We start from the raw sequence: 26,710 nt of genomic DNA, 5'->3' as shown, positions 1-26,710 counted from the left end.
TTTAGTTAGTGATGGTGAGAATTAATGTTGGTGAAGGTATGTGTTTTGTGTTCTGTGCTGTACTGTATTTACGTCCATGTCTGTGTTTGTTTACGTTTGTGTTTCGAATAACCTTTTGTTTTGTTAAATGTGTCTTGTTTAGAGTTTCTGTCTGTTATTTTTGTTTGTTTATAATTAAACATGTGCACCAGCACTTACAAACCTGCATTCTCTGCCTCAGAGTATCTTCCAGGTTACTAATAGCCTGACCAGTAATGTCATTCTTACCATAGTATGTTATTTAAACAGTTGTAGCAACATGTGGGGATTTATAACGCCCTATATTTTTCAAAACACAGCTACTTACTCCAAGATCTGGATAAGACAGTGATCAATAAAAACAACCAGCTAGCTCTCAAATAATTCTTTACTAAGTGCCATGGTCTTGGAAATCATGCGGCTTACATTGGGTTCCTGCTGAATGATCCTCTGCAGGTGGCGCCTCATGATGACGGAGCCCAGGAAGCGCTCGAGGGGGGAGCACAGGTAGCTGCCCGCCAGCCCCGGAACCAGGCAGGGCGTTGGCGAGGGCAGCAGCAGCACATGCAAGGCATTGTGGTTCAGGATGGTGGGGATGGAGGCTGCCCAGGAGCGCTGAGGTAGTTTGCGTGGTGGAGGCATGCTCGTTGGCATTGTCTGGGAGCCTAAAACAAAAAAGCCAACAATTGTACATTTTTCATTTAGGTTTTTCTTTGTTCTTGCAGTTTCACACACTTTACAGGCATAATATGACACACCCTAAAAAAAAATCCATCGCTGAATTAACTTTTCTTGATGCATCTGGATTTTCAAGAGGTTCTCCAAGAGCTATTGTACAGTTTTTTTGGGACAGGATTTATCCTTGATATTTCAGCTTGCTGTGGAAGAACTCTCTTTGGGATAAGAGAGATTGTGCAAAAACCACTGCATTGTGTCACATCGTACTGCGAGAGAACACCCCATTGCAATTCTTCTTCCAAAAACCAAATGGCTCTTTACACTGCCTGATGAACAAGCAGGCATTCTTAAGAGGACTAAGGAATGGTGCAAGGAATTACTATTTTTTTTTTGTATCTCTATTTAAGTCTTCTGTGAAACGGATTTACGCTGACCAAAGATTTTTGAGTTCCTAGTTGAGTATTACTTGCATAGCTCAATATGGGACAAGAGCGGTAATCTAGAATAGCGATACCTTCCCATACCAGCCATGCCAATAGAAGCGTGGGAAGTATTTTTTAAAGTATTATGTTTTAATGTGAAACACTATAACACAGAAGAGTAAGTAACTACATATGTCACTAGTAGATTGATTTTTTACATGTATCTTACTTTCTTATGATGTTAGCAATTATGTTTAGTGGTTTAATATTGCTCCAATATTGAGTTTGCATAATTTTTCTCTAGACTGTCTAACTGGCTTTGAGCTTACCCAAAGATTCTGAACAGACTCTTTCCATTCCAATCTTGTGACAATACGACCTTTGTTGGCCCCCACCTACTCTCAATATATATGTAGAGTTCAAATGATTAATTGTCACATGATACTAACTAAATACAAGGGAAATGTAAAAATTCAATTGAAATGACATTTAAAAGAAACTTTAATTGAAGTATGTTGTATATAAAAATCACTGTCCCTAATTTCAGAGGGTATTCCCTCGGCTACTTGACACCTACTGGTTCCAGCCCGCGGGGAGTGCGAGACGTCAGGGATGGGAGAATGCAGGGACGGGTTTCCTGGAGACATCCCAGTCATGCGAGCAGCAGGCGAGGGACCGGACACCTGGGGCGAGCCTGGCCAGTTCCCTGCTCGCTGGCTTGGAGACATCATGGTGTACGGGGAGCTGGGGTCCAGGGCCCCTGCAACGAAAAAAACAAACTGGGTGAGATACGCTGACATGGAGTAATACGAACATCAAAGTGTATGAACTTACTGAGTACAATGAACATTTCTATAACTTACTGAGCACAACAAACACTTACATTGGACAAAACTGTAGAAAAATGATTAGATCAAGAGAAACCACGCAAAATAGCTCCAAGTAACTTTACAGAAAGACTCACCCTACGATTACTAATGAATTTCAAATGGATAGAAATCTGCAGATCAGTATAATCTGCCAAGTAGAGGTATCGTTCCAATACTACTATAGCGGTCTGCAGTTTTGAGTGGCATTATCTTCCACAAGTATCCAGTGCCAAGAGAGTTAACCATGGATCCGTTTTATTTTCAACTTTTCTATCAGTATTGGGAAGTTAATCATAAAAAAAATAGAAAGAAAGCAGGGGAGTGCCCTGTGCCTGTAACAGCAATTATACAGTGAGCACAATTAAGAACAATCAATATAAAATACTAAATCAGCAGTCAACTTTCAAGTGTACATGCCCACACATCTGTTGATTTGGACAGGAGCAGACCCGAGGTATCCTTGTGAAATATTTCTATACTCACACACTGTACAATTTGTTTCTCTTAAGGGCACATCGGCACATGCACTTACCATGCGGACTGGCAAAGTTGGAAGTCTGCCCCATTGAAATCCCCAGAGACGAGGGTGACGGGGTGGGGCCGAATGATGCGGGCGAAGGGGCCCGCAGAGCACCGCTAGGTGAGTTCGCTGCGTGGATGTTCCCTGCACACAATCAATTATTGACTCATCATACTCTTTACTCTAACTGGGAAAGTCAATTAAAACACAAAACTGCGGGGGCTGGCCGGTGACAGACAGAGGATTGGAAACGGGACATAGAACTGTTCACCTTTGGGTTTAGTTGTAACCCAAGTCAACAAGGAGAAGCGCTTCCCATTCACTGGCTGCTATTATTGGACAGAAGAAGTGAAGTAAGTTTCTGATTGCAGTCCATGGAGTTGCCAAGGCTTGAAATGAGGACTGTATCACTACACTAATGGAAGAGTCACACATACTGCAGCTTTATTACTTTGTCTTTAACAATAAAATAATTAACTAAAACTGATATTGAAAATTAGCAGCTGAATGTTGCTGTGATACCTGGAGAGGGTGCCACGCCAGTGTGGTAGGACGTCGGGGGCGACGTCAGGGGATAGGCTCCTGTTCCTCCGGGCTGCTTACCAAATTGCTGCACATTGAAACAAAATTAGCGCTCATTACCATACTTGCTTAATTACTTGTATACCCTATTGCATCTACTGTACTGGTTTAACCTTGGCGTACCAGAGGTTGAAGCTGGGACATCATCGTATCCATGGCATCCACTCCTACAGGGGAGGGGGGATTGTCATCCTCATTGACAGACCGTCTTCGCACGTCCTGGTTACTGTCCACAAACATGTTCAGGAAGGTCTGCAGGGACACCGAGGCAGAGAGAATCCCATTAGGTTTACACCAGCCTGCCTTTTATACAACCACTGCATTGAAACAAAAAAGGCTCTGGAAGCTATTCTTCCAACAATTAAGATGATGTGCATGACAGCCACCACCAAGTTACAGCATATCAAAGAGCTGGAGTTATGTTCTACATGTCAGCTGTGCTCACCTTTAAACCCGGGGCTGGGTAGAAGCCCTCTATGATCTTGGTGTTGTCGAAGAGGCTGTAGGCCCCGTCGCGGATGGCCACCACTCCCCGGCTGCGGCAGTAGATGTCGATGCAGTACATGTTGCGGAAGGCCAGCCGGATGTGCGTGGGTGACTGAGGCAGGATGGAGAAGCACTGGTAGGCTGTGTTTGTCCTCTGGGTCAGGCCAAGCATGGGCACAGTGGGCAGCTTGTTGATAGCATTGAGCGGAGCCTGGGTGTCAAATAGCACCTACCAGAATGGAGTACAACCAATCACAAAATGAGTTTAGCAACCTTTTTAAAAACAAAATATTTATGTTACGCAGCAGTAAGAGATTTATAGGGTACTGTATAGGGCCGTTGCAAGTTCATTGTAGACCATCAGACTGCACGTGAATCAAAATGACCCTAACAATTTTCAATTTAATATTACTGATCTAGATTATGAACCTCAGCTCAGATATTGGTTTGCTTGCACTGAAAAATGCTGCAGTTTGCTGTTACCTGCAGTAGCTGAACCACGTTGGGAGTCTTGTTAAACATCTCCTGCAGCTGGTGAAGGATGATGTTGTGGCAGTTACTGCACCCCGAGTTGGGCCCGACTGTTCCCAGGGAGATGTGAAACTTGTGCGTTGCCGAATTCCACTGAATGGTGATCTGGAAGCAATGACAGAAATTTAAAAGAAGGGGGAGGAGGGTCAAACTACTGAGTTCAATGAATACACAAAACCATCATTAATATTTTTAAAAGGGCACAGGACAATTGGCATTTGTTATTAATTGTTCTGCAAAACAAATACAAAATGCAATTGTATTTATTTAACCAGGATAGAACCCTTGAGATATACGTCTCATTTCTAAATGGGGTCCTGACAAGTGACGACAGCAAGAAAACATTCTAAAATCAATAAATCATTAATTATGCCAACTGAAAGGGTTGGTAATATACACCAATTGAAACTGCACATGCAAATGGTGCTAGGACCCAACACCACCCAGCAGCACGGGAAAGGGGACTCAGGTGGCAAGAGTCAGTTGAAACTATTCATTCCCAAGTAAACAGTGCATTTAACATCAAAATACAGTGAACTGTTCCCATCTCACTCTCTTCTACAATACACTTTCAGCTTCTTAGGTCCCTATTCTCAATACTAAAACAGAGACCATTGAGACTGTACAGCTCTTTAGAACAGTGTAACCAGGCATCAGAAAAAAAAAACTCTACTGAAAACATAATTATCCTAAAACTGTTACAAATAGCCCAGTTTTACTGCAGATCAATGTTTGTCTCACCAGAGCGCTGTGCTTTGCAGTAAGGTAAGGTTATAAAAGTTCAATTTACTAATGTAGAAAGTGAAATCTAACAACAAATGTCAACATACTGGCTAATGACGAGTCTTAATTATATTAGCAGTTTTGATAATCAGTCATTAATAAAGTATAATGTGCTTTCTAACTGCAGCTGCTGCCACAAGGCGCTCTTCTTCACTGATCCATGGAATTTTATGGGCATGTGCTGGTGTTGCTATAAGGAAACAGTCCCCTACTGTTTCAATTTTGCTTTTGACAAAATGCAAAGAGAAGCCTTTGTTCTGAACTTAATTGATACAAGGCACAATCTTTCAATTCCTGGCAGTTCTGGTCTATGGTAGGAATCATCATCATGTTACAAGGGGTAGCTGTGTAGTTAAAAAATAATAATTGTAAAGCTCCTGCTGCCTTAGGCAGCCTTATTTAAAATGTTTGAAGTGTTTCCTGTAAAATATTCATAGTATAACCAAGACACAAAGACACCACGGACTAAATTCTCATTGCTATTTATTCCAAATCATCATAAGCTCATTTTTTTCAGCAAGGACAAAATGCATCCAATTAAAGTTACCAAAACAGATATAAACTACGAAGTCTTAACTTAATAACTTGTGAGCAGACGTAAAGTAGCAGGGTTTCAAAAAATATAGCGTTACATGTCCCCACAATGTGTTACTCCTGATAACTTTTTACACTTGCTCTTCCTACAGTGATTTGTCAACAGATCTAAAATCCCAGTACCACCCCTGCACTGACTCGGGAGCGGCGAAGACGAACACACGCTGTCCTCCGAAACATGTGCCGTCAGCCGACCGCTTCTTTTCACTCTGCAGGCCCGCCATGCAGCCAGCCCAGAGCTACAGAGTCGGAGGACAACGCAGCTCTGGGCAGCTTACAGGCAAGCCCGCTGGCGCCCGGCCAGCCTACAGGGGTCGCTGGTGCGTGGTGAGCCGAGGACACCCTGGCCAATTGTGCGCCGCCCCCTGGGGACTCCTGTCTGCAGTCGGCAGTGGAATAGCCTGGACTCGAACCGGCTACCTCCAGGCTATACAGCGCATCCTGCACTCCACACAGAGAGGTACATTATTTAAACAGTTGTAGCAACATGCAGGTACGTATAACACTATTTTTCATAACCCCACTGCTTACTCTTGAAGTTGTTTCTTATTCGTGTTTTTTTCCTTTCAGATAAAAACTGCACTAATGACAAGTTAGGAGTAAATAGCTTTCAGAATCTAGCCCAAGTGTTCTTCCTGAGTTATAACAGAGTTTGAAGACAACCACTAAACAAGCTGGACTGTCAACGAGGCCTGCCAAAATGATAGACTACACACAGATAGACTACAGAAGAATGCAGTAAACATGCACCAAAAGTTTACATCTCAGTGCGAAACTGATTTTTCAGACATTTCTACATGTTCTTACCTCACAAACACATCAGGTAAACAGAACACCTGATTTACTCAACCGAAAACTTTGAATTTCTGACAAGAGTGCACACATTTCATACTGAAGAGGTTTCAATTTTCATTATTTAAAACCTTGGGATTATTTTGGCATATACCATCAGGATACATTGTTTGAATGGGAAAGTTAAACTTTCTCCAAATATGTTGGTACCAGTGATTTACAGACACACATATGCAGTTTTTCACAAATCACAGAGGCAAGTTAGTAAGAGCTAAAGACAGACAACTTGAAGATCCTGAGTTCAAACCCCAGTCAACTGGCTGTATGTATGTGTACTGCCATGAATAATCCAATTTACAACACTTTTGCTTTGACAAGAAATGTCCACACTTGTATACAGTAACAGGACACTACAACACAAAAAGCACATGTGGGAGGCCTTCAAATGACAACCAAAGCTGTATAAATACCTCAGCACCTAGTTCACTACTCCAGCCAGTGGGATACTTTGTGTCAAAGTAAGGGTTCGATAGCAAGGCCCCATTTGCACTTACTGAGCTTCCTTTGGTGTTTCCATAACAAAGGACAAGCTTGCGGTAGTTGTAGAGTCTTATTTCTGAGAAAAGGCTTAGATAGGAGGGCATGTCTGAGAGAAACAAAAACAAAAATAAATAAAAATAAATTTACAATTAAGCACGCTCTTACTGGGATTTAATTAACCACCCAAAGTAAAACTCCTTTACATGCAGTATCTGTCTCACCAACGCCAACCCAGTCCCTAATAAAATGGTTTGTACTACATTTTAAACAACTGCACTTGTCGGCACCCATTTCGCTTTCCTTACCTGGTAGAGAGCGCGCAAACTCCAAGACACACTCATAGAGCTGGGCGATGCTGTTCCAGTCATTGAGGAACATCTCGACCACCTTGCGGCCCCCCACTGGCTCCGAGAGGGGGCTCTCATAGGTCAGGTAAACTTGCCGCGTTGCAGCTGCGGAGAGAAGGAAGTCCATGTAGAACAAAGGTGTTTGGGGGAGATGTGTGGCTTTGTGCCACTTAAATTTGAGGAACAAAGTTCTTGCTGTCTCAGTCCAATAGAAAAATGTAACATGGAAGTCTATATTTCAGCATAAACTAGTTAAACAAGCTTTCATTTTTCAGATACTTCTGATCCTATCCCAGAGCCGGGGTATAATATTGTTGTATGCTTCCTGGATTGAATCCCTTTATTATTTTAAAAAAATACACTGAGTGATTTAGTATTTGCCAGTGTACACTGAAACAGTTCCAGAACCAATTACAATGTACTGGTAATTGGGTGTCTACACGTTGCATGCATTTTCTATTATTTGTACTGGTGTTATAAATTGGGGGTGGGGGCGACAACGACTTGAAGCAGGTCACTTGTAAAAGACATTTGAGAGGTTTTATCTTCCCAGATAAATAAATGGCTAAAGGTGAAAGCCCACAGGATGCCTCACCTTGCTCCTTTGTGGAGGTACTGGTGAGTGGACAGTTGGCGAAGACCAGCTCAGCCAGCCAGGTGCGATTGTTCCTGCCCTGCAGTCGGCAGGTACAATCCAAAAGGGACTGGTTCAGAACCCTCTGCGTTTCCTTACTGATGCCCTTACCGGATGGAAGTCTGCCAAAGACACAGGCAACAGTAGAGAGGCAAGATTAAGAAAGCTAGTTTACAAAGGTTTGGTGCTGTACACAGTGTTATGACTATTCCAAATGCAGGGGAAAAAAAAACTAAAACAAAAAAAAAAACACTGCATGCCTCAGACTAGTCACAGCTTCATGAGATATGCATCACAGTATATACAGATCTCATTCCATACCATACAGAGAGTAAACAAAGCGGTTTCTATTGGTGGTGTTATTTATTTATTTATTTATTTAAACAATGTTGTTTTTAGGCACATTTAACGTCATCCACCCCAATATAATATAAAAACAAAAAAACACAAATTAGCCATATTCTAGCTTAAAATACCAGTTTGATTCAAAGCAGGACTTAACATTATATTCTTTAATAGCAAAATATTTACCACCTTACTGCTCTTAGCAGGGAGGTAGTTTAATCGTCTGTAATCCCACAAGGGTCAGAACAAGAAAGGTAAGAGCACTTACTTCAGAATGCGGATCGCATGGCTACAGCCATCACCTTCCACCTGAACTCCCTGGTGTGGAATGTCCATGTTGGAGAGCTGGAATGAAAAAAAGGGAAATCAAGACCACCACATCCCAGTGACACACCGAGAGATCTTTGTGAACACTGCTAGGGAAAAACATGCAACTTGGGGCTTCTGAAACACTTTATAAAACTAGCTTGAAATGCAATTTTGGGTTTACACCGGCCAATACAAGGAAAAGAGCACAGCTTACATTTTGGAGGGGCCTGAGAATAAGGGCAACACTAACAGGAACACTATTAGATACAATGACAAAAGATAAATCAAGTATGAACAGAAAGAAAAGTCAAAACAAAAGCAAATGAACCCTTTCAGTCCTGGCAGGACATCCTGCCTGATGTTAGCGCCATATGTTATCACGTTGGAACCTCACAGGACTCCTTGGCTCCAGTCTGATGTAGTGTATAAATATGTTTTTTCTTCTGTTCTCATGTATGCTCAATAAAGCTGTTACTTTAACTATATAACTTAATTTTGCCTTCTTCAGCTTGACAAAAATAATTCAGGACTGAAAGGGTTAAACAGGGAGCCAAAACAATACAAAATAAAACATTTAAACCAAGACTCAAACTTGCTTCGGAGGAAGCACCTGGATGTATCTGATCTGGTGGTTTCGAGTCGACACCAGCTGCTTCTGGTCCTGTTACTACTAACAATAAACTGTCTTGCTGGAAGAGCTGAAATACAAGGGCAAGTCGTAACCCTGCATTATAGTACTTGGTGGAAACCTTCCTGTATATCTGTTATCACACATAGACGGTAAAGATCAGCAACACATCGAGCGATTCTTACTCATCAGTTGCAGACTGGGATACTGACGCTCAGATCAGCTATTCTGGCGGTTTCAAATTCAAATGTTACTTCATCATAACAAAAAGCTACCAGCTCTGGAATTGTTACGTTGCAGTTGCACGGTCATGACTACTCAAATGATACACCATGAGGTTCAGCTCCTTTGCATAAAAGTCCCTCTGTAAACATTTCCATATTGGTTCATGCCGTGGCCACCTCAATTCTCAATCAGTTGCCTATTCTCAATCAGTTACCAGCGATGCTCTGAACATTTCCATTACATTGACACAAACCTAGAATAAAATAAGGAAATATCGTGCTCAATCTAGCAATCAACGTCTGGCACCGTGTCAAAATACAGTTTTGGAAATGCATATGAACAGCTTGATCACGGGGAGCGCCCCCTTAATATTTTATTTTAAAAAGTAAAAACGCCAAAAGAGAACAGAGGTGCATGGCATTGAGTTTACTAAGATTTACTTTATTTATACATTAAATAAAAAATAATTTAAAAACTGATTGTACTTCAGAAGGCGGCACCCTCCCCAACCCCATAGTGAGTAAAGGGAAATGCCTATTTGGTTATGAAGCTTCATGGACATCCTTTCGAATAAGCCCTTACCTCACAGCGCAGTCCTATAAAGGGCATGTTGGTGTCACACATCGCTACAAGATGCGCCAGGACCTTGTTGAACGCACACATCTCCCCAGCTCGTTTCGGCTTTTTGGGTTCAATTGCACCCTGGTCACCAGACAGCTAGGATTGAAAACAGATACAGAACAGATTCGACCAGATTAGAATAGCCCATCAAATTATTCTGAATGCAAAAGACAATAAATTAATACATTTCACATATTTTTGCAAGGTTTCAGTTCCTGTCTCCACCTCTACAGTACTGCATCTTTAATACTTTATGATGACCCTCAGTCATTTAAATGAGTGTGGGGATTTTCACTTAAAACAGAAGGGGAGTTCCAGTGTTCAAGTATTAGTTTCATGAATGTCACAGAAAAAGTCCAACAGGTTCAGTTTAACTCTGTAAACTCTGGGTGGAATAAATATTTTATCCAATACAAAAAGATGGACAGTTTTGCTGATTTTGATACCTTGTTTTACTGCACAAACAGACCGGGAGATACAATTCAATTTGTGTGAGGTTATTGTATTATATATTTATATAGGTAATTATTATGAGATCACCAACCACAGAGCGGAAGTGACACATTTCACAACACTGTCAAGTTAGAGAATTAAAAAAAATGTTGGCAAGACATGACCGAGGGAACATTATCTTGAGCTTTGTGAGCAATGCCCTTTAATTAAAGAGTCGTGCAGCCCTTTACCTTCCTCTTGGCCCCAGCCTTGGTCCCGCACGCTGCCTTAGTGCTCAGCACCAGCTCCTCCAGGTTGGGCTTGAACTGCTGCAGCAGCAGAGCAGTGGGGGGCCCCTCCTCCCCGTCCAGCAGGCTGACCGACAGGAAGTAGTACTTATACTCCAGCTCAGTGGGGCAGCCGGCCACGTGAAACATCTCCACCACCTTCAACACAAGAGAGCGTTCACTTAGCGACGCAGACTGACAGACATGAAGCAGATATCGACAACCAGACAAAACTCACAGGCAGACAATGACGGACAACCGGTTATACAAGGCATTTTAGTTTGTTTGACCTATATATTGGACTTAAAAGATGGGATCTGTGTACAAGACTAGGAAAGATAACACCACTTAAAGCAGCATACCAGTAATAATAATAATAATAATAATAATAATAATAATAATAATTATTAAGAAGAAGAATACTCTATTTTTATATAGCGCCTTTCATAGTGGACCACCATCACAAAGCGCTTTACAAGATGCAAGACTAGGGTGTATGAACTATGCATCAGCTGCAGACAGAGCACAAGGAGGTTAAGTGACTTGTTCAGGGTCACACAGTGAGTCAGTGGCTGAACTGGGATTTGAACCGGGGACCTCCTGGTTACAAGCCTGTTTCTTTAACCACTGGACCACACAGCCTCTAATCTACATGAATATACTTAAATGTATATATTGTATTTCTTCGAATTTGAGGCACTCTTGAATTTAAGATGCAGCCCAAATTTCCCACCATCAATTTAAGGAAAAAATAAAACATCAAATAAGATACATTTACAAAGATACAACTTCCTTTACGCATATAAAAAAACTACGTATGGAGGCAGTTTGCGGCCCTCTGCTGTCACAGAGCATTATGGCTTTTCATTTCCAGACGTGATGACTCACACCTGTTTTTCTCCCTTTTTGTGAACCGATTGCTTGGCAAGTCGAAAAATACTGATCAGCATTTAGGATCTGTCCAAGCTGCTACTGTTTGTTAGAACAGAGCCTAATAACGAAACGCTGAAATTGTAAAAGCTTCTGTTTCAATTCCTCAGGAAGCCAATGACGCTTCTTTGAAAATGTCTGCCTGTGTATGTCATGGATGATTCAAGATCGGGCAGCAACGTCTTTTCTCGGGCAGGCAGTCACGTCTTTTGTTGGTGATTTAATACACGCATAACTATACTCGAATTTAAGAAGCAGGTCATTTGAGAGGTTTTTTTTTTGTTTTTTTTTTATATAAAGTGCTTCAATTCAAAGGAATGTAGTATATCAATTTTAAATGCATTTAGTTAAGGACACCTGAGTTAATGTGCTTTTCATACATACAGTGGTACTGCTGTTTATTGCCTTATTTAAAAAGGGAAAATGTCATACAGTTAATCCCCCTCAGAACCAGCATTTTCATTTGAAAGTTCCCAGAGGGTACTTTCAGTCACATTCTTAGTCAGTACAGTAGGAAACAAGAACACTTACAATATAATACTGAGGGAGGCGGGTGAGTTTAATGAAGAGCTTGTGTTTGGAGAGGTTCCCTGCTGGGTGTGAGGATGCATTGGAGAGGTGTAGGGTGTCAGTGCACACTGTGGGGAGGTGCTTCACAGACTGCCTACTACGCTGCTCCCCCAACCAGAACCTGCAAACACACACAGACAAGAGCCATCAACGCAGTGAAATACTCAGCCAACTTTCCAGTATTTATCTAAATAAAGCTAAACAAAACCAACTGACTAGGTTTAATTCATTTCTTTAAACTCATTCGAAGTGCCAGGACTGTCCATGGATAGCTCACTGAGCCCCACAGTTTGCCTCTTCTGATTGTGAGGTGAAGCATGCCATTGCAGGCTGTAAATGGGTTTGCAGCACTGCAAAGGCAACTGGGAATATTTGGTAGAAGTATAATACAAAATAAAACAATACAGTTGGCATTTTTAATGCAACACAAACATAGTCAAGTCTTAGTATAGTCTGGTTAAACCTTCTCTTTATCGCCCCCCACCATCATTTTCTATGCTTCCAAACATTTGTAGTTTTCAGAAACAAGGCTTTGAGGTTACAGGTTTTTTTTCCCCCTTGATACATTTTTGTATGTAAGAATTTGCTGGCTCTTTCAGCAAGAAAAGGTTGGACCCCTCTGTACTATACTGCTGTTTTTACAGTGATTAAACATAATATTTTAGCATCTCCATTCCCTGCTACTACCAGACCAAACCAAATTGCAGCACTTGATTATGATTTTGTGTATATCTGATGACCTGGAATAGATAAACCACACAACTTACTTCAGTTGTTGAAGCCAAGAAATAATGCGTTTCATGTCATCGTTGATAGACTTTTCAATGTCGTCCAAGGTCGACAGATCTGGGGTGGGGCAAAACGAGGTCACTCACATTCAGTCAATTAGAAGTTGCTTTTCAAGTAAAAACCTGTTGCTACTATTTATGAAGTAAAGAAAACCATGGAGCATTGTGGGGTTCAAATCTACAAGGAAGCAATAGAGTACTTCTGATGCAAAACATAACACGTGAATGTTAATGGGTAACATCACAATTATGACTTCATTGCTCAACAATAAGCCTGCTATAAAACTTCAGTCTCATGATTTCTGCTGCTTACCAATCCCATAGAGCATTGGCTGGAACATTCCAGAATGCAGGTCAACAAAAATATGAAGGCACTCGGACCGGCCACAGGGTTCCAGGATTGGAATGACCAGAGTGGGAAGAGCAGTTTCTATGAATGCTGAGACAAAAAAGCAAAGCAGAACTTGGCATCACTTGTTTTAACATCTTGCCATCACAAATATTTAGTTCAGTCGGCTGTATAAAAGACCTTGGGCTTTGAACTCAATTTCTAAATTGGCTTCCTATAACACTCTCAACCCTTAAGGGAAAAACTAAGATGAAATTTATGCAACTGGGCACAGATTTTTATCTAAATATTTCTGCATCCTTCAGGAAAGTAGAACTAGTATAAAATTGCTTATTTGATGGCATTTGACAGTCTAAAACAGATATTTCAATATATTTAATGATTAAACATAATCATGAAATATATAGCATATAGAAAAAAATAGCATTGTAACATTCTAATTTGATCATTTTCTCTAGAGTCATTATACAACAAATGTTCCTAAATATTGACACTTACCTGAAAAACAGTAAATGCTAAAAATTGTAAAATATTTTGGTTTGTACACCTATTAGACATTCTGTTTCCACCATCAGTGAATTATCAAAACACATAAAAACATAAATGTAAAAATAAGACATGTGAAATGTCCCCTTGTACTGGATAGCGCGATCTTTAGCAGAAATATTTTCAATCTTTGATGCAGCTTGTGTCTTTCGTTGAAGACATTTTAAAGAAATTGTGGAGATCTATGCAGTGTGTTCAATCATTTACCGGAAGCAAACTAAACCGTCTGCCAGGTTCTTAAATGCAGCATAACAGGTAGTGCATCAAAACCTTTGCTGTATTTATTTTTAAGTGATAAAAAATATGTATATTTACATTATTTCTTCAAAAATGGTAATTTTCACAGTGAACTACATATTACCCGGCAATGGATACATTTCACAGAAATCGTGAAATCTGCGATAACCGTGAGAAAAAAAAAATACATACATACATGATGGAATAATGTACGGAGGTATTCATACAACCACTGCAGAGCACTACCGTCATCACGTAAATAGTATTTTAAAGTGAAAAACTCACAGTTATCGCTAGCGTTGTAGCTTTTAAGAATGGCTTTGAGTTCCTGTAGCTTCTGATGAGACCGGGCATGGACACTGTCAATGAGCAACTTCTCCACTGACAGATGTTCGATCTGCGAGGACAAATAACACATTGTTTTAACATATAGAATCACATACCATTAATGACTGGCTGAATATCATTTTTAATTACAGTGTTCCACTCGCTATTTCAAAAATGAAATACTAAACTGGTGAAGGGCCCTACAGCAACAGTGTAATACACATACTATTTTGCTGTACTTTTTAAAAACAGGCAGTGCCCCATAATGCCACAGATTTGAGACTTGCAGAGTCAACTACGGTGTAAACTGAACACGACAGGTTCCTATGCTACAGTAACCACTACACTGATCTGTCACAAGAGCTGTTCTGCAGCATTTTGAAAGAATATACATAATAAATTGGCAACGACTAAATTTATATTATAAAAAAAAAAAAAAAAAAGACTGAACACAAAACAAAGAATCCCTCATTGCCTAGATCCAAATTTGTATTGAATAGCACTGATGGAATTAAATAAAAGGAGGGATTGTTTTGGAGTTTTCTTTACCTTCATGGCACGCTCCATTAGCTTGGAATCACAGGCTGGCAGTGGGGGCTCGTGGGATATCTGCAAAGGCTTCGATCCGTCCGCCTCGTCAATCTTAATGTTGACCTTGTGGACGGAGGCCGTACCGGTTTTCCTGCCCAGGACTTGTTGGCTAAAGAAAAACAGTTTCAAACTTTACTGTATAAACACAGCACTGGGTTACAGTACAGCAATTATCTAGAGTATCTGGTAGATACCTAACCAAATGCCAATGCTATTTTTGCTCTTTTCGGTTGTAAATATCATCTATTACTTTAAACCAGCTTGAGCTATACAAGAATCTAGGTAATATAACTTGATAAAAGTTGGACGAAAATGTATTTTCCCACTTGCCTTGCTTTTTAATGCCAAGTGCATTTTTATTACTTCAATTTTAAGTAACTATGTAGGTGAATTCAGACATCTGTCTAGGTTTCCTATATTTTATTATGAGTTGCTACCTGCCTGACAGAGTACTTAACAGGTGGCAGTCCGACAGAAACTCTATACGCCATAGACACTGAAACATACACATTTCTAGCAATAGATTTAGATCACCTCCCGAATAAACGAGCAATGCGTTCTTTTTCCATGCTAACAGAAAAGGATAATCACGTATTAACTTACTTCCACACAGAGAGGGTGAGGCACTTTGCTGGCAAGTATCGCTCCACTTGGACCAGATCCCCCCAGCGCTCGCGGATCAGCATCTGTGTCTGGGAGTGTAGCACCTCTAGCTGGAGCGACAGGCAAAACGAATCTGAGGGAGCGCTGGTCAAGGAATCATTCACTGGGATAACAGAACAAGGTCCTGCCAGACTGCAATCAGCAGTGGTGGGCCGTTCTAATGACGGCTTTACAAGCAAGATGAAATAATTAACAGCTTTATGCACCAGATGAAAATTGAATTGGTTCAATTAATCCTGTGGTTCTCAAACTTTTTCTGGTTGGGATCCCATTAAAAAAAAAAATACATTCACAAGTAAATGATAGAAAAACCTGAATTCAAAGTGTTTTGTATAAACATGAACTTAAAGAAGAGACGTACTGTAGCATTCTTCATCTGACAGCAACCCGACCCCCAGTTTGAAAACCACTGAATTAAACAAATAACATGTTGCCCAACCTGTTATACAGAAATACTAAAAAGAAACTCAATGCCAACTTTTCCACGAGAAGTCTCTCAATGTCTGCACATTCCTGCCACTCCATGTCACTATTTGATCTGAGGCACTCCTGTTGGACAGACTCATCATTATGTTGGGAAGGTAACAGACTGTCCCATGACTCTCCTACCTCTTCCTTAGTCAGTTTTTTTTTGTCTATTTCGCCGCTTAAACATCATTCTTTAAAAAAAAAAACAAGATGTAATTTAAAAATGTACAAGAATTACAAATAGAAAATAACTAAGACTGGCCAAAAATATTTTTGTATCTTTTCTTGTCTGCACATACCTAAAAAGAAAAAAAAAAAAAAAGAACGCCTGAATAAAATAAAAAGTTAGGATTAGTCAGATCAACTTGGGAAAAAATGCAAATCAGTTCATTGAAGTTTGTCTCCTGGTTCTGCGTCACTGTTTGATATTTAGCACTAGTCAAGTACATTGTGCCCTGCTATGCTTGGAAATGCTAATACTGTACTAATTCTGATAACTATTCAAAGCAGTGAGCACTGCGCAGAGGACACCCACTGAACTGTATATTGCAGTAGTGAGGCAAAACGAAAAATAGGTTAGAACTACGGGAAAAAAAATACTGCAGGTTAAATGGCTTCATTTTTACCTTAGCAGGGTGCCAATGTGACATTTAAAAAGTACTAGCTGCAACTTGATTTTTTTATATTTGTAAGTATTTGTTCAAATAAAAAAAGGACTGTATGAAAAAGATATAATCCCAAATAAACATATGAAGTGTATTCATGGTACTGCATTCCATCTCCATTGAGGTGCTCTGCTAAAACAGTTAATGAATATTATACTGATAACACACAGTGATGGAGTGGACAGGCAGTTGCAGAAAAGGATACGCAGACAGTTATACATGTCCTGCAGGGGTTTCTCGTCAGCAAACAGTCGGGACTGGACTAGCTCATGGATGAAATTGATCTGCATGCTGTGGACCAAAGCACGGCCATCTGGAAGGGAGAAATGGATACATGTATCAGCAAAATATAAAAAAGTAACGAAAATAAATCAAAAGAAAGGCTAAATACGGATGTTCCTACAAAGCAGGTTATATACAGGGGTGAGTCATAAGAGAGCCGGGAGAGAGAGAGGGTTGTTCAGGTATAAAGAGGCTGGATGCCTATAGCTCCTCCGTACTCACAGCAGAAGGACACATGGTAAGAATGTAAAAACCTACACATACAGAGTGCACTGAGCTAATTTTGCTGTATGGCAAAAATCGGTGTAACAGGAAGTGTAGCAGATCACAAGGGAAGCATTCCACTGTGCCAGCACTGATGAAGTTGTTTTTATTGTTATGAGAACTGCAGTTGTGAGCCCAAGACGGTCAAAAAGAAAAATTGCACCGGTGGCTGGTACTAGCCAGGCATAAAGGATTCTTCATAATAGTAAGTTTCATCCGTACAAATGTATCTCCATGCGTTGTGGAGTAGTGTTTAGGGCTCTGGACTCTTGACCGGAGGGTCGTGGGTTCAATCCCAGGTGGGGGACACTGCTGCTGTACCCTTGACCAAGGTACTTTACCGGCGTCTGCTAAGAAATAAATAATAATAATGCTAAAAGCGGTTCTGTGAATGGGTGATAAAATAGTTGGCCAATGTGGCAGACATCATCTTCACCTGAAGGGGAGTATGGCAGGCCAGAAAAGGGCTGATGAGAACTTCATGTGTCTATGGAACATACGCAATCCGATCCCGGTGTCATGGTATGGATGTGGCATCCACAACACAGTTATTGGGCCCTATTTGTGTTGATGTTCCAGTTAATGCAGCATCCTACATGTCTGTGCTGCTAAACATCCTTTCCCTATGCCTTGATGACCACTTGCTGACATCCGACATGTGATGTTGCAGCATGACAGTGCTCTTCCTGAGTTTGAGGACCGATTTCATGCCTAATGCTAAATTGTAATTTGAGTAATTCTGATAATTAAATCCAAGGTATTTATTTATATTTATTTTTTATATATTTAATCCTGTGAAGGTAATTCACTTTGTAGAATTGTCATGTTTCGTGTTCTTCAGGAGGGGAACAAGTACTGAGAGTTCCCTTTCTTCCTTAAACACTGCAGTTATTTCCCTGTTTTTGTGGTGTGTTAAGATATTAACTTTCATACACTAGTGACGGGGTCTTCTGCATTTAAACCAGGGATCAATAGCAGGCTTCCACCCAATAATAAAAACAACAACAATAACTGACAGATTTTTTTTGTTCTGCATGCCTATTTAAATGTGTTTAAATAATGTGTGTATCGATTTGCAAACAGTTTGTCAGTTTTCTGTACAGTACATAAGAAAGGTTACAAATGATTTGGCCCATCTTGCTCGTTTGGTTGTAGTAACGTACTGATCCCAGAATCTCATCAAGCAGCTTCTTGAAGGATCCCAGGGTGTCAGCTTCAACAACATTACTGGGGAGTTGGTTCCAGTCTCCCACAATTCTCTGTGTAAAAAAGTGCCTCTTATTTTCTGTTTTGAATGCCCCTTTATCTAATCTCCATTTGTGAACCCTGGTTCTTGTTTCTTTTTTCATGTCGAAAAAGTCCTGTCAATACCTTTTAGAATTTTTAATGCTTGAATCAGATCACCACGTAGTCTTTCTTTGTTCAAGACTGAATAGATTAAATTATTTTAGCCTGTCTGCATATGACATGCCTTTTAAACCAGGAATAATTCTGGTCACTCTTTTTTGCACTTTCTACAGCAGCAATATCCTTTTTGTAGTGAGGTGACCAGAACTGAACACATTATTCTAGATGAGGTCTTACTAATGCATTGTAAAGTTTTAACATTACTTCCCTTGATTTAAATTCAACACTTTTCACAATATATCCAAGCGTTTTTATTTTTTTATAGCTTCCCCACATGTTCTAGATGAAGACATTTCTAAGTCAACATAAACTCTTGACCTTTTTCATAGATTCCTTCTTCCATTTCAGTGTCTAAATTAATGACTTGTAGTAAGGCTGTAAGACTCAGTAACTGGCCTTTTGCAAAAGTGGAAAAATCCTGTTAACTTGTTGCAAGACATAGAGCAATCTGTTTGTACCACATTAACATTTGTAAAGGGAAATTATCAAAGGCTGGCTTGGAAATACTTGAGCTCACTGCACTTCCTTCATGCGCACGGCAATTATCATTCCACAGCTGCTTTGGTGCTGAATTGACCATACTAACAGCAGGATAAATATAGTACAGTATAATAGCAGGTCTGAGCACAACATAATAACTCAAGTGTGTTGAATGTAACCACATCCCAAAGATTACATCGCTGTTTGCCATATTTAATATTTTTGTTTTCATGCTCTATGTGGAGGGGAGAGTACAACTAATAATCTCCTTAATATCTTAAAGGAGAGTAGAATTCTGAATTTTGTATTCAAAGTCTTTTCCATATACACACAAGTAGCGTACACATGTAGTCTTGTACATGTAAATGTTGATGTGATTTATAGTAACAGCACTTTATTCAAAGGCCTTCATGACAGGTTCTATAGGTGTTACAAACATTACTAATATGTTAAAGTTTGAACACTTTTATTCTTAAACAGAATCCAACACCTTTAACTCTCCTCCTCAGCTATAGCAAACTAAGCTTTCTTGAAGCATCGTTGGATTGTTTGCTGACTGACAGAGTCCCAAGCATGCTTCAGCAGGCGCACAGCATCTAACAGTTTTGGGTTTTTTTCGCACTGAACTGCACTCAGTTATGCATTACAGTCAAGTTCTTCAAGAACTCTCTCTATCCTTGACCACTCAAACTGTAAACCAGACACTGTACATGGGGATTAAATAGTCAAGGTACAGTATATGGGTAATCGCTCAGTAAGGAGGTACAAACAGCTGATTGATCAATCTGCCAGCGCGTTTACTACAGTATAAGCAGTGCCTTTGTTATTTAAATCTGTGTAAATGGCACGTAACGAGATCCAAACAGCTGAGTTTGTCCAAAATATATGGCGTGCTTAAAACAGTATAAACAATGCCTTTGTTATTGAAATCAATGGGAATGATAAACCGAAAACATTGTATACAGAGCACATCACACCATAAATACTTTAACCTCCTATGCATAGCATAATTAAGTTGTTTTAGTCTAATAAAAATCACTAGTGCAGTTATCCACTTCAGCTCCAGGGTGTACACATGCATGTCAAATGAAACAACACTTGCAGTACCATGCCGTGCCTGCGTACATCAAAGTTTGTCGTCTGTTCTTTGGGTTTGTTTTTTTTTCAATCTGATCTCTTTGTATGCATGCCTGTCAGGTGGTGAGTGGTGTGGGTGACAAAGTGAATGTCCAAACAGTCGTACAATTACTAAAGTAGTCTGTTTTTAATAATAATCACTGGATTGTGTTATTTTGTGAAACCTTTTTGTTTGGGACTGAAAACCTGCCATTTTACACCCATATCATCAACTATTTGGATCTCGTTTCACAGAATAACACCACAGTACAGTAATCCACAAGTGCACGGGAACGTGCTCCGGTTGTAGTACGGTGGTGTTCTGTTGTGCTGTGCTCTGTAGTGCTTGTCATGCTGTGGGGTCTGTGCAGGCTCCATGGCTGCAGCTCCCAACTCGCTAGTCCTCTGCTACGCAAATAAACGAACAAAGGCACAGCACTCTGACTGCTTCCCCTTTGTACTGTACTCAGTTCATGTGGTGTATCAGATACTGTACTCAGATTCCTTCTCTCTCTGTCATTATGCCCTAAGGCAGTGTTAGTAATGTGATATGTGTTTTAAAGTCGGGAATGAGACATCGAAATCATCAGGTGACTATTATCCAATTGTGTTCCATGCAAAAAACCTTATCTATCTGTGAAGACATTGAGAGTTGGAGATACTGCAGGAAACAATCAACTATCTAAAGTATATACATAGTATTTCAATTTATTTTACAAAATAAATATTTTTTGTATTCCTTTTATATATTGTGTGCGTAATTTTGTACATACTGTACATGAAAAAACTGAGTATTTATGTTATGTATATAAAATGTTTACTTTACTGTGGTGTTAACTGTATATACACAGTCTGAATTCACTATAACGAGCCCTTCTTATAATGAACCCTCTGTAACGATCCAAGCAGCAAGAATGTTTTTTTTCAATGGAAATTAGCCCTATTAGAGCGATCGCTTTTACAAAATCTACCCGGATAAAACGATTTTGGTAGTGACTGACACTGAACTTTCTCCAGTGTGAATGTGTCATTCTCTAAATGAAAACAAACACTTTTGTAGGCTAATTCTAAGATAAGGCTGATTCATAGATAACCTATTGTCATGTGAATCATGTGTGATGTATGCAACCGTTGCCATCTTCACACAAACTGCAACCATGGCAACAGGTGTGAGGAGGAAACAAGTATGAATATGAAGCAATCTACGCTGGATATGTTTTTCAAGAGAAAGGGCGGATAAGTACTGTATTCAGCATGTAAGTGTACTTTTTATTTTTTTCATTTCTTTACTGTTCTTTTAAACATACAGTTTAAATGTTCAATGTGAAGTTGTCTTGAAAGAACTGCTGTATACTGTATAAAGATGTTTCTTTATACAGTATACATTCTGATACAGCAAATTGCTAAACCCTATTATAAAAATGTTATAAATGTGTTGACTTTTTTGCAAATATTATTTAATACTTATTTCAGGGGTAAAAACAGCAATTACAATTTCAAAATCTAGTATCTGGAGTGCACATTCATTTTTGCATCTGGAGTTGAAGAGGTTAATGCACCTGTCTATGGTTATATATTGTGACGTAGCAACTTCCTTATTAGTTCTTTTTCGGTTACTATGGCCACAGAAACCTTGTTTTCTTTATAATGTAGCATGCTGGAGTCAATACTGGGTTCAATGCGCAGTTGCACAATCTTTATTATTTACAAAACAGAAACAAACCTCACTATTTCCAAAGTCTCATAAATGTTACAGTATTGGCTACTTCCGAGTTTCCTTGTCTAATAAGGGACAAACTGTTTACCCCCAACCAAAACCACTGTTCTTTGTTTTTCAAATGACCTTCCCCCCCCACCATTCACCAGACTTCTCTCCTTACTACTCCAACTCTCTCCTACCCACAAACTTAAAAAGCATCAGCTTTAATACCCCTTCAAATCAGACACATATATTCCCATACAAACCAGTTCTCTATTATTTTACCCCCGATTTTCTCCCCAATTTGTAATATCCAAATCATTTTTTCCCTCATCACGTGCAATTCCCCACACAGCTCAGGAGACATGAAGGTTCAGTGGGCGTCCTCATATCTCACAACCGAGCCAGCTTCCTCTTTTACACCCAGGAACTCGAGAACTTGAAATTAAAAGGCCTCTTTGCCCTTTTTTGCCAACTTAAAGCTCTGCAAGTTAAAAGAGCCTTTCATGGAATGTAACTTTTTGCCACTATGTAGTCTTTGCCAGGGCAGCAGAGGGACCGAAAATGTTGAATCACCCTTACACTGTACCATTGTGTTCCACTCTCAATGAGATACTGTTCATGGAGACTAAAAGTATGATTATCAGGCAGGTTATAGCAACAGATTACAACAGAGCTGATTAGTTTCGGGAAGATTCAAACTTTCTATGAACAGCAAAATAAAAATAAAAAATGTATACCTCCCGTCTCATTGTCTTCCACCAGGATTTCCAGTTTGAGTAGACGCCAAGGGATATCTGGATCATCCCCCATCACTGTGAGCGTGGCTTCAAACTCCCCCTCCACCCGGAACTTCACACGGCCATTTGCTTCAGAACAGAAAGAGAAACACGAGTAGGTGATCTAAACCAAGTGAATTAACAGAGTCAGAGAAGGGTGTAGTGCCTTAGTCTTGGGAGTCAATTCGTGTTTGCAGTGAAAACCCACCCAGCATTAAGCTAACCCTTCTCGTCTCTCCAGGTCCATTGTGAAATGCAGGTTAAGAGTACGTTCTTACCAACTGTGAGGTTGGCCAGCTGTGGCGGGAGATCTGTGGTGACGAGCCGGTGTCGGAGGATCTGATTGAGCTGGTGAAGGGTGGACTGCTTCTCTACCTTGGTGATTGGGTCAGGAGGGATGATTTTATCCTGTTGGCACAGAACACAAGAGACAGTTTAGCTGTATCTCCAGACCTTGTTATACTGAGCTTTCTCTAATGCACAAATACAGGTAAGAAACTGATGCACTGAAAGCTCAGAGTTTCAAAGGTTTATAGTATCGTGAAGAACAACGACAAATACAAATAGTGTAAAGATTACTAGTTGTCATTGTCCATTAAATATAAGAAGATGAAATGAAATATAAAAAAATCTCATCTGGCCATACATTTGTAAAAACCATTAATCTCGTTACTTGGACCATTTTGTAAACTCTTGTGTTACCTGTATTTAAAAACATAATGTAACTGAGGAAAGCTAAACAAATTGGATATGGAAAAATCCAATATAATAAAAATGTACTTTTACTTTGAAGTCTATTCCCGCTGAGCGACAGCTGGACTTAATAGAATTTCACAGTACCAGGGAATGCTCCTGGAGGGTGTTTATTTGTAGGGGTTATCTATGGTGATTGCCCAGTACAGTAAAACACTACAAAATATAGCTGTGTTTTATGTCAGCAGGATATAGGTTGATCAAATCAACCCCTCAGTTTTGAAAAAAATAATATAAGAAAATGTATACACACAAAACACAAACCAGTCTGAAAATTGGCAGAAATTATAATTAGATTCTGTTCACATGAATGTGAATAAATAAATTAAATTGTAGCCGGGGGCGTCTGCTGAGAATCCTGGACAAGCGGTCATTTCATCTGATACACCACATGAACTTCCTAAAAGTGCATTCCAATGTTTATACAAGTTACTGAATTATATTATATTTTAAATTAAGCATCAATCAATTATTCTGCACATCAAACTAACAGAACTATAGAGAATTCATAAATAAGTTTAATTCATTTATAAGAAAACCTGCCACAATGACAAGTTATGATTCTGACAAATTTGATTTCTCTGTAGGGCTTCAACAGCGCTACGCAGTCAGTGAACTGCTGTAGGACAAAGAAAGAAACCATCTCTGTCGAATCTCAGAGCCGCAATGTCTCTTGTAATTAAAGGGGAATTACACTTTTGTGGCAGCTAGCTAACTCAGCGGAGACAAGTCTGGCAAAAGGGTCTGTTGCGTCGAATCATAGTATGTGGAAATCTGAAATGAATGCCTAGTTTTACAGACACCAATTAGCACTAATATTGGCCTACATAATGTTACTTTAGTTAAAGTACTTCAAGATGTGTGGCAAATAGAGTCTGGCTAACTAAATCAATAAGGTGTAACGATACACAAAGCATTATACAATATGGATTATAATATGCAGGTCACAACACAATACTGTATGTATCAAATACTTATGTTCCGATGGGCTGGTTTGTATGATTTGTAACATCAAGTGATTATTCATTTTTTGTTTAAAGATGAAACTTATGTTGTGCTTAAGTACACTCCTATTACCATACTCAGTATCATGATGTATCAATACCTAACAAACGTTTTGCGGTTTCTAAAAAGAACCAGTGTGTATTGAGATCAGTTCGCAATGCAGGGGGTCGCACTGGTGTCAATCCAGTTATAAAGGGGATAAAAAGGATGGCATGTAAAGTAGCAGCTCACCCTGATGCAGGTGGGCAGGCGTGGGTAGGATCCTGTGGTCAGCACATCGATAGCGAAGGGGATGGCAAAACTGGGCAGACGAGCGTGAACCAGAGCGTCCCTCGCCAGCGATGCCAGTCGGTCTGCAGTGTCCACAAAGAGAAAGGCCTGCTGGTCGAGAAAACTTGAGATCATCTGTGCAAAGGACAAGAGAGAGAGGGTTTAGTGTGCGGTTCTCATCTACAGACAGCCTGAATCAGATGGAAATGACATCACGTTAAAATTGGCTGTACTGTTTAACTGTTATTTAACTATATATTACTAATGAATAGTTTGGCAATGGATGTGCAATGGAACAATGAATGGATCAATTAATGTTTCTTGCTGTTCATGAAGGACCCATACTTAAATCTTCAACATTATCTGTATAAATCCAGGGGCAGCAGTGTGGAGTAGTGGTTAGGGCTCTGGACTCTTGACCGGAGGGTCGTGGGTTCAATCCCAGGTGGGGAACACTGCTGCTGTACCCTTGAGCAAGGTACTTTACCTAGATTGCTCCAGTAAAAACCCAACTGTATAAAAAAGGGTAATTGTATGTAAAAATAATGTAATATCTTGTAACTGTAAGTCGCCCTGGATAAGGGCGTCAGCTAAGAAATAATATATATATATATATATATAAATGTTGCCTTTTAAAGGGAAACTGTACTAGGCAGTCAGAGGCCAAGCAGCAGACTTGGTGTATTTATAAACACAATTCAATTGATCTAAACAGTGGTAGATCTAAATACTGACCATGTTTAAATTATATGCAGAGAGCGCTTTGTGTACCAAGCGGCAAAAGTAACATCTCTATGGAGAGAAGTATTTAAAAACGCCTTATTTATACTTTGTATCAGAGATGGTATTTAAAATTATTACCCTTCAACTGAACAGTCATTTTTTATATTAAATAATATCCTTAGGTGTGCAATCTTTTCTAATCAAACCCTATTTAACAAACCGATTCCATGGACCCCAACCAGGTAAGCGAGCGTCTTCATGGCAAAGACCTCACCAAACGGGGCTAGAATACGTTACAGCAGCGCCTCACGCAACACTGCCCATCACGTACGCCAACCACATTGACATGGAAGACATCTGCAGTATTAATTCCTAAAATACCTAAAACCCTGCTCAAGGAGACGGCTGCACTGTGTAAACACGCAGACGTACCGCACACTTCTCCACCTTGCCAGCATTGCTTGCCCACTTAACCAGAGCCAACAGGCGGACAAAGAGCTGACGGGTCCGGCTGGCAAACTGCACAATCTCGATTTTTCTGCCAAAATGAAAAGAAAAAAAAAAAGGGAAAGTCATTGGCAGCAATAACTCGCATTACCAATCTTAGAATGGTGTATTCATATAGCAGTGTTTGTAGAATAGGATAAGCCATGTTGATCCCAGTACAAGTACAACACTCTGGTGTTACCTTTTAATAGGAGCTGAATACGTACATTAAATACACTAGCTTTCGAGTCGACAATTATAGTATAGTAAGTAAGTGTTTCAAGCTTTGTACTACAAGTTAGTAAAATATTAATAAGAAAAAAGGTTTCTTGTGGCTTTGCTTATAACCAGTGCAATTAAAAGCAAATATACTCCAGTTCTCTTCAAGTAACTTAAGAAAAAAAATGCAAATGAAAAGCTAGACCTAAAGAAATCTAACCTTCCACGATTACAAATCGATTTTATTTTAAACTACAATTCCAACTTGTTTCTATTTTATGGAACAGAAGCATTCTCCGTTTCAAATAATATACTAAGAAATATGAATAGACTTAATACTGGAGAACTTGCAACAACTCACTTTTGAACTGCTATTGGTCTAAATTCAAACATACCTAAAGCTGAATTAAAAATGCTAGACTGTTGTAAGAAACAAAAGTTAAAGAACTT

The 26,710-nt window shown here is 39.7% G+C and overlaps 1 protein-coding gene across 2 annotated transcripts in view; it reads right to left on the bottom strand.

The window, feature by feature from the left end:
* Positions 1-26,710, bottom strand: part of LOC117407318 (mediator of RNA polymerase II transcription subunit 14-like) — a 36,273-nt gene that overhangs the window by 6,173 nt on the left and 3,390 nt on the right. Inside the window, exons 3-26 of one of the 2 annotated variants that reach the window (XM_059028915.1) lie at positions 25,988-26,093; positions 24,794-24,967; positions 23,083-23,212; positions 22,766-22,894; positions 16,983-17,090; positions 15,585-15,717; positions 14,940-15,090; positions 14,349-14,460; positions 13,245-13,370; positions 12,911-12,989; positions 12,105-12,264; positions 10,608-10,802; positions 9,886-10,020; positions 8,410-8,486; positions 7,758-7,918; positions 7,121-7,267; positions 6,830-6,921; positions 4,059-4,211; positions 3,535-3,804; positions 3,213-3,341; positions 3,030-3,117; positions 2,520-2,651; positions 1,696-1,878; positions 445-683 (exon numbers count right to left, since the gene is read on the bottom strand). In XM_059028915.1, coding sequence (XP_058884898.1) covers positions 445-683; positions 1,696-1,878; positions 2,520-2,651; positions 3,030-3,117; positions 3,213-3,341; positions 3,535-3,804; positions 4,059-4,211; positions 6,830-6,921; positions 7,121-7,267; positions 7,758-7,918; positions 8,410-8,486; positions 9,886-10,020; positions 10,608-10,802; positions 12,105-12,264; positions 12,911-12,989; positions 13,245-13,370; positions 14,349-14,460; positions 14,940-15,090; positions 15,585-15,717; positions 16,983-17,090; positions 22,766-22,894; positions 23,083-23,212; positions 24,794-24,967; positions 25,988-26,093 — 3,409 coding nt within the window. The remainder of the gene's footprint in view (positions 1-444; positions 684-1,695; positions 1,879-2,519; positions 2,652-3,029; positions 3,118-3,212; positions 3,342-3,534; positions 3,805-4,058; positions 4,212-6,829; positions 6,922-7,120; positions 7,268-7,757; positions 7,919-8,409; positions 8,487-9,885; positions 10,021-10,607; positions 10,803-12,104; positions 12,265-12,910; positions 12,990-13,244; positions 13,371-14,348; positions 14,461-14,939; positions 15,091-15,584; positions 15,718-16,982; positions 17,091-22,765; positions 22,895-23,082; positions 23,213-24,793; positions 24,968-25,987; positions 26,094-26,710) is intronic. The other variant, XM_059028916.1, reaches the window with a different exon arrangement.

This window comes from Acipenser ruthenus, chromosome 8 (assembly GCF_902713425.1).
Source record: "Acipenser ruthenus chromosome 8, fAciRut3.2 maternal haplotype, whole genome shotgun sequence".
Classification (NCBI taxonomy): Eukaryota; Metazoa; Chordata; class Actinopteri; order Acipenseriformes; family Acipenseridae; genus Acipenser; species Acipenser ruthenus.
The sequence above is the reverse complement of the archived record's forward strand: the minus strand, read 5'-3'. Positions and strand labels throughout refer to the sequence as shown.